Source organism: Elephantulus edwardii, unplaced genomic scaffold, assembly GCF_000299155.1.
Source record: "Elephantulus edwardii isolate Elephantulus edwardi_28Jun2011 unplaced genomic scaffold, EleEdw1.0 scaffold00102, whole genome shotgun sequence".
NCBI classification, from domain to species: Eukaryota; Metazoa; Chordata; class Mammalia; order Macroscelidea; family Macroscelididae; genus Elephantulus; species Elephantulus edwardii.
This window is the reverse complement of record NW_006399852.1, coordinates 225,152-233,191: the sequence shown is the minus strand read 5'-3', so window position 1 is coordinate 233,191 and position 8,040 is coordinate 225,152. Positions and strand designations below refer to the sequence as shown.

At 43.9% G+C, this 8,040-nt stretch overlaps 1 protein-coding gene across 1 annotated transcript in view; it reads right to left on the bottom strand.

Moving 5' to 3' along the window:
- Positions 1 to 8,040, bottom strand: part of LRP11 (low density lipoprotein receptor-related protein 11) — a 108,953-nt gene that overhangs the window by 38,061 nt on the left and 62,852 nt on the right. Inside the window, exons 3-4 of the mRNA XM_006891673.1 lie at positions 5,031 to 5,172; positions 1,908 to 2,033 (exon numbers count right to left, since the gene is read on the bottom strand). Coding sequence (XP_006891735.1) covers positions 1,908 to 2,033; positions 5,031 to 5,172 — 268 coding nt within the window. The remainder of the gene's footprint in view (positions 1 to 1,907; positions 2,034 to 5,030; positions 5,173 to 8,040) is intronic.

The window sequence follows — 8,040 nt, the reverse complement described above, 5'->3', positions numbered from 1 at the left end:
TTTAAAAAAAATTTTTAATTATTATTAATTTTAATGAAAGTTTACAGAGATTGAGGATTTCCATTCTCTGCTGAATATTTGAGCCAGTGTTTCACACAAGGCCCAAGGGCTGCAAGCCTGCGGCCCAAAGGGATATTGACCAAAACAGTTCAACTTTTGGGTCGAAGATGCTTTAAATAAGAGGACCCAGCCTGCAAAGGTGTCCCAGCACCGAAAAAAGCCTGATTTCTGGATTGCAGCTGCTTTGAGAAGAACAGGATATTTAGATTAGGGAAAAAATATTTTGGAAAATTTTGAGTTCTTTTCAAAAGAAAACAACATATAGCATCACAACAAGATAAAGGTAAACAACCCAATTGCAAAATGGGCACAGAATCTGAACAGACAATTGACCAAAGAAGACATTCAGATGGCCAACAAGCATATGAAGAAATGTTCAAAATCCCTAAGAGAGATGCAAATCAAAGCAACTATGAGAAATCATCTCAGCCCAGTAAGAATAGCAAAATTTAAGAACAGGAAACATCAAATGCTGGCGAGGTTGCGAAGAAACTGGAACCCTTATTCACTGTTAGTGGGAGTGTAAAATGGTGCAACAACTGTGGAAGGCTGTAAGGCGCTTTCTCAAAAAGTTGGAAATAGAAATACCATTTGACCCAGCAATTCCACTACTGGGACTTTACCCTAAAGAAATCATAATGCCACCCAAGCAGATATATGCACATCCATGTTTATTGTGGCTTTGTTCGCAATAGCAAAGAGCTGGAGACAACCCAAGTGCCCATCAACAAATTCATGGATAACGAAGTTGTGGTATATACTCATACAATGGAATACTATGCAGTACTGAAAAAACAAAGAAATCATAAAATATTATACAAAATGGGTGACCCTGGAGGACATTATGCTGAGTGAAATATCTCAGTCACAAAAGGACAAATATTGCATAATGCCTCTGTTATTAAACGGGACTCACATGGGGGTTGGGGCGAAAACTAAGAAAAGAAGGGATAAATGATGCACACAGCACTGAAACAGATGAAGGAAAGAACTGTTTAAAAGGAATATCTATGATTAGGTATTATTTGTATGACAACAGTCCAGAATAAGAACTGCACAATAAAGTGGACTAGAGGGGAGGAAACTGCAAAAATGAGAATTTTTTTTTTAAAGAGAAAAGTGAACTGGGGGAAGGGTATTGGGTAGAGAGGAAAATGTGTAACAATGAATGAATGTAAATCCAAGTTTTCTATAAATTTTCACTAAAATCTCAAAATAAATTTTATTTTTTAAAAAGAAAACAACATATTTAAAAAAACTCTGTAAGAGACACCAAAGTTTACCATTTATAACTTAGATTTGAATATTGTTGCTGTGTGCTGTCAGGTCAGTTCCGATTCTCAGGGACACTACAGGGCAGACTGGATGGCCTCACAGGGTTTCAAAGGCTATAACCTTTACAGGAGCAGATTAGCAGGTCTTTCTCCTGCAGTGTGGCTCTCAATACTTAATGACATCGAGTCACTGCACTCCCTCCAGTGGCTTTTCTCAGAGACTGTATATCTCATAGGAAGAAACTGTCCATCTTTTTCCCACAAGCAGCTGCTGAATTTGAACGGCCTATCTTTGGCTTGGCAGTATAATTCCCCACCCACGAGGCCACCAGAACTATCTGGAGGGTAACTGGTAGGCTCAAACTATTGAATGCTTAACCATCACACCGCTAGAGCTCTTGGGAGGCTCACTGTGAATTCTTATTTGATGTGTAGCTTTCAAAGTACAGCTTAAACTCTAAACCAGGCAGATGAAGAACAGAGGCAACACAGAGTTTCCATTTCACTGAAGATCACAGGCACCTTCCGCCCTCCCTTGGCCCTGGCCGTGAACACACGAGGCCGTGCACTCACGGTTTTGGCAGAAGGCTTCATCAGACCCGTCAGGACATTGCTCCACTCCATCGCAGGCCAGGGTGATGTCAATGCAACAGCCATCATCACAGAAGAAGTGGTAGCGCGAGCAAACCTTCAAGCATCCTGTGCATGTGAACAAATCTCAAATCACTGGCAATGAAGATTTCCTCCATGCCAAGCTCAACAGAGGTGATGGTGACCCCAGGCTGCAAGGGGCTAGTCACCTGGCTTCTAACAAAAAGGGCCATCAGGAACCCGAGTCGCCTTGATGACAGCTGGGTTGGCCTCGTTTTGTAAACCGTTTGATGCAATGCAGAGGTTCTTGAGTGGCACGAAGTGTTTGCACAGACTGCTAAACTAAGAGTTGGGGGTTTGAACCCAGTCAGTGATACAGACATCTCTGGTTGGCCTAGTGGTGAGGAGGTGAGCTGTCAATTCAAGCGGTTCCAATGAACCAACTGCTCTGCAGGAGTAAGATGAGCAGTCTCCTCCGGTGTGATTTCTGGAGGGTCAGCTAAGAGTTGGCTCTGATTCAACACCACACAACAAGAACAACGGTACCAGTAAAACGGTACCTGGAGATCTGTTTCTGACAAGATGAAAAGAAAAAAATACACACCACTAAACCCAGCTCCATCAAGTCATTTCTGACTGTCAACTTCCTCAGACCCATGCCTATTGTATGACCTGCTGATCACTGAGTTTATCTGTCTCTACAACCTGTGAGGAGAGCTGGTGGCCTAGAGGTAAGAAGTTGGGCTGCAATCCCAAAGACATTGGTTCAAATCCACCTGCTGCTCTGCATGAGAAAAATGGGCAGTCTCCTCCCATGCAATTAAACTGCCTCTGAAAACCCCCTGGAGGGTTAGCCATAGGTCAATTCCAATTCGAAGGTACTCAACAACAACAACATCACAACCATGTGACTTGGGAAACCTCCAGTGGCGCCTGAACCGCAGCTGTGAGCTTGCATAGGCCACTCCCTTGAATTCACTGTCTACACATACACAAACTTACATATAGACATGTGAATTTCACTGATTTTGCTTCTCTAGGGAACACAGTTTGACTTCTGGTGACCTGCTTTTATAAAGATGAGAGCCAAATTAGGCTTTACGTGTATGACAATAATTTGGAGCAAGAGGAGCATTGCAAAGTGGCCTAGGGTAGGGAAAAGGGAGGGAGAGGGAGGGAAAAGCGCAACAATGAATGAATGCATGCATGAGTGCATGAACACCCAACCTTTCTGTAAACTTCTGTTAAAATCACAACTGAAAAATAGTTTCTCCTTAAAAAACAATATAACAGCCCAGAAAACCCCATGGGCGACTTCTTCTGCAACGACACAACAGCACTGCCATTCAGGCAGATAGTCCTCGTCTATTTACTCTAGAAGGTCCCTATGGTTACCAGTGTGGTTGTGTGGCTAATTGCAACATCAATAGTTACTAATGGAGAAGAGAGAAGCGGCCATCTGTCCGCACCTCTGGTTTTCCGCAGCTGTCTGTGGTGCTCTAGAACTCTGGACTCACAGCACATTAGGTTAATCTAACTAGCAAGTGACGCAGGTAGATGTGAGCATTGTAGCTTCCTTTCCCCCCTCTCTATAAGATACACACAGGGGAGCTAACACATGGGTGCCTTTTAGTAATCCGAAGTGATTCACAGCACTCTCTGCTACTTCAAATACATTTGATTAGCATTTTTGAGAAGGGCTGGCAATTTACCTTTGGAACCTGGGCAAATGGGCTTAGTAAATAGACCAGGCAAACCCCGGCTGTGACGACTGTGACGGGCCAGCCACCTGCTTATCTGTGCACAGGCCCTTCTTCCTTCCGGGGCCCTTCTGCTGAACAAAAGCAGTCCTTTCCAGGCTTCCCCAGGGATCATGGGGCATTTTTTTCTTCTTTCTGGAGGGATACAGCTCTCTGGCATTTTCCAGCCACAGTCAACACATGATTGAGTCCCTTCTGGGTAGGAACTGAACTCCAAGGGACAGCCCCTGGGCCCAGCAGCCTCTCAGGGTGGAGCCCTGAGATGAGTGGAGTGCCTGGGGCCGCCAGAGCTGCCTTATCTGGGCAGTGTGTCTATAAACACTTTTATTCACTTTCCCCCTAATTTTGTTTTATTGGTTTGCTTACAAAGTTTGTAAACATTGTTTTTCACCCTATTCTTCATTCACATTCTGTTTCATACAATCATTCTCGTGCATTATGTTTTATAAAATTAATCTGTATTTTAAATTATTATTTTACTGAACGTTTACAAACAGAGGTTGGGTTTTCATGCATTTATTGATAGGCATTCCCCTCCCTTTTCCTCCCCCATTTCACATGTCCTGTTGTAGATTGTTAATTACACACAATGTCTAATATCCATTCCTTTCAGATTGCCCTTCCCTTCACCTGTTCCAGGGCAGTGTTCACTAACTCTCCACTCTTCCTGTTCTTTATCCTGCCTGTCTGTATTCATCCTAGTTTTACAACAGTGTTCCTACACAGTATTTGTTCTCTTATGACTGAGATATTTTGCCCAGTATAACTGTAGAAAAGTTTTAAGTAGCACTTTTCAGTTGACATGTGCACTCTTCTGTTGTAATTTCTTTTGAATGCCCCGCTCAATTGTACTGTCTGAATACACACATTAACCACCCTCCACATAAAGAGGAAGACCCTCAATGAGGTGAGTTGACACAGTGACTGCGACAACGGGCTCCCGTATATCAGAGGTGATGGGGATGGCACAGGATGGGGTTCAGATCCATTGTTCACAGCGCAGGTAGGAGTGGGTCTCAACTGATGGCACTTAACAACAACCTTCAGCAAAACCCAGACAACTGTTTTTTATGAGTTAAGAACAAAGGGAATGCGTGTGAGGTCCAGCCCATCTCACAGGCTTTTGTGCAGCCCATGGGAAGCGATGCCAGCAATGCCATTTATCCCAAATATAAGAGGTCTGGTTTTGTTACTACACTTTGAGTAGATTGTTACTCTAGACCCGAGAATAAACTGGAAGAGCCCGGGGTGGGGTGGGGTGGCTCAGTCAGATGCACAGTAGCATCTAGCACCTCCTTCCACAGAGAGGCCACTGCGGACCGCAGAGGGAAGGGCTTCTCCTCACCTCCGGGGGCCTCGGCCGGGGGGAGCACAGTCACCGAGACGTTGTCAGAGCTTCTCTGGCCCGCGGTGTCGGTCACGGTCAGCTGGAAGATGTATGTTCCTTCTCGTAAGTGGGACAGCTTCAGCGTCCCCGCGAGAGGCACCTGACACCCAAACAGGAGACAACAAATGCCATTAGGAGACCTGAGTTAACATCACCCCAACCTGCAAACCCATGTCTCCCTTGAGTGGTTCTGTGATCTGCCTTTCCAGGTCTGGTCAGCAAACCATCGTAACAATTTAACTCCACCTTGAATTGTTGCTGTTGGTGGTGTTAGCTGTTGTGAGCTGAGTATGACTCATAGTGACCCTATCAACAACAGATCTGAACCCTGCCCTATTCTGTGCCCTAATCCTATCCTCATCTCTGACACGCTTGAGCCTGTTTCTGAATTAACGTTTACCAGTTTTATCTGGGATGATAATACTGAAGATTCTTTTACTTGTCCTTACTAGCTGCTGTCCCAAAGCTGTACCTTCTCTTCAAGCTCCACAACCAATATCTTTTCTTGTCAAAATCCATTTCTTCTCAGGAAGAAACTCATCTACTCCCCCCCAAATCACACCTCCTCCTGTCAAGTTGCTTCCACTTGTAGGAACCCTAGAGGGTGGAGTAGAGAACTCTTAGGGTTTCTGAGGTGGTAAATCTGTACAGAAGCAGACTGTCACATCTTTCTCTGAGTGGCTGCTGGGTTCAAACTACTGACCTTTCTGATTGATAAGCAGGTGGGAGCACTAGCCACTGCACCACCAGGGCTTGTCTATCTCGAGACAATGAGTACCAGAAGTGAAAGCTTCATCACCCATCCTCCCCTCATAATACACCTGGCATCTTCTTTCCTGTAGCCACAGGGACGAGCTGTCCCCTCTTGGGGCCTTTGCTCCTTCCCTTTGGTGACTTTGAAAACACTGACTCATTAGTCAATTGCTATTTCAAATGACTCGGCTCGTACTATGCTCGTTTCATTCAGCCTAGGTTGACAGAATGACATATAAAAACTCTAGATTCCAAGGCTGTCTCCAGTCACACTAGCCAGTCTTCTTGCCTCCCAACAGCCTCACTTCCCTTCCTCACAGTCTCATTTCCCTTTCATCAAAGTCTCACTCCCTTTGCCCCAGTTTCACTTCCTTATATCACAGCTTCACTTCTGTCTTACCACAGCCTCACTTTCTTGCAAACCAGATGCAGAAAGAAAGGAGGGACACGGGAAAATGAATCCTGAAAGAGGGAAGGCTGAGGCAAAGGTCCTCTCACAGCTTAGCACTGTAAAAAGGCCACTTTCTTAGTCTCCCTATGGTTTTTATTTCATTTAGGGCAATCATCCTAAAAAAGTTCAGTCTCCGAAGACTATATTTTCCTTATATTTAAGTGTTGCCAACATAACAATGGGTAAGCTTAATCTTTAAACTAAGACCAAAGTTCAGACATGGCATCCCCTCCGGTGGGAGGCTGGGCAGAATTCTCTGTTTGCAGAGGGTGCTCAGTCCTGGCTGGACTCTGATCTTAGCTGCGGCCCGGCTGAGACTATGGCGGGGAATCCACATCACTTTCCTTCCTCAGTCTCATTTCCTTTCTATCAGTTTCACTTCCCTTTCCCCCCAGTTTCACTCCCTTACTCACAGCCCCACTTTCTCCCAGCCTCACTTCCTTCTCACCACAGCCTCACTTCCCTTGCTGTCTCATTTCATCCCAGCCTCACTTCCACTCCCCAGTCTCCCTTCCCTCTCACCAGTCTTGCTACCCTTTCATCATTTCCTTACTTCTCCCCACCCTGTTTCACTTCCCTTACATCACTGCCTTGCTTCCTCTACCCACAGCCTCACTTCCCTTCCTCAGAGTGCCATTTCCCTTTCCTCCCAGCCTCACTTCCTCTCCACCACTGCCTGACCTCTTAAAGGGCTGACCTTGTGTATGGCACTTGCTGTTTCTATTTTCTCAGGTCGTATTTCTTCTTTTACAATTGTGATGGGATATGTATAATAAGCCTCTTTGCCTCTCAGCATTTTTTACATGTTCAATCTAGGACATTAATTCCATCTCTATGTGGTTCAACCATAATCACTATCCATTTTTCCTCTTGTCCTCATGATTCCATGAAACTACTGGCCAAATCCACTAAGTGATCTAACAAAGGTCACGTTAGTTTTCAAATCCAATAAATGTTGTCTTTGTTGGGTGTCGAGTAAATTATGACACACAGCAATCCTACGAATGACAGATCTGAACCTTGTCCTATCCTGTGACATCTTCATGATCTGGTATTCCCAAATCCTTTGTTACAGTCACTGTATCAATCCATATTGTTGTGGGTCTTCCTCTTTTTCTCCAACCTTCTACTTTTCCAATTCCAAGCATGATGTCTTTTTCCAAGGACTGGCCCCGTCTAACAATATGCCCAAAGACTAGATGATGAAGTTTCACCATCCTTGCCTCTAAGGAGAATCATAGATGGACTTCCTCGAAGACAGACATATTTGTTTGTACTCTTGGCAGTACATGGGGTATTCAATATTCTTTTCCAATACCATAACTCAAAGGCATTGATTCATCTTCTGTCATCTTATTCTTTTTCCAACTTTAAGAAACAGAGAAAACAAGTGAGAATATCATAGACTGGATCAGGTGCACCTTAGTCTTTTATTCCCTTTTTAAAAAATATTTTTTATCATTCATTTTAATGAAAATTTACAGAGATTTTGGATTTCCATTCATTCATGATGTACTTTTCTCCCTGCCCACTTCTCCCCTGCAGTTCATTCTTCTCTTTGAAAAGTAAAAGAAAAATTCTTTCATTTTTATACAATGCCTCCCCCAAGTCCACTCCACTATGCAGCCTTTGCTCTGGACTCATGTCATGACAATAATATCTAATCATACATACTTTTAAAAAATATTTTAATTAATTTATTTTTCATTTCAATGAACATCTACAGAGATTTTGAAATTCCATTCATTCATTGTTGCACCCTTC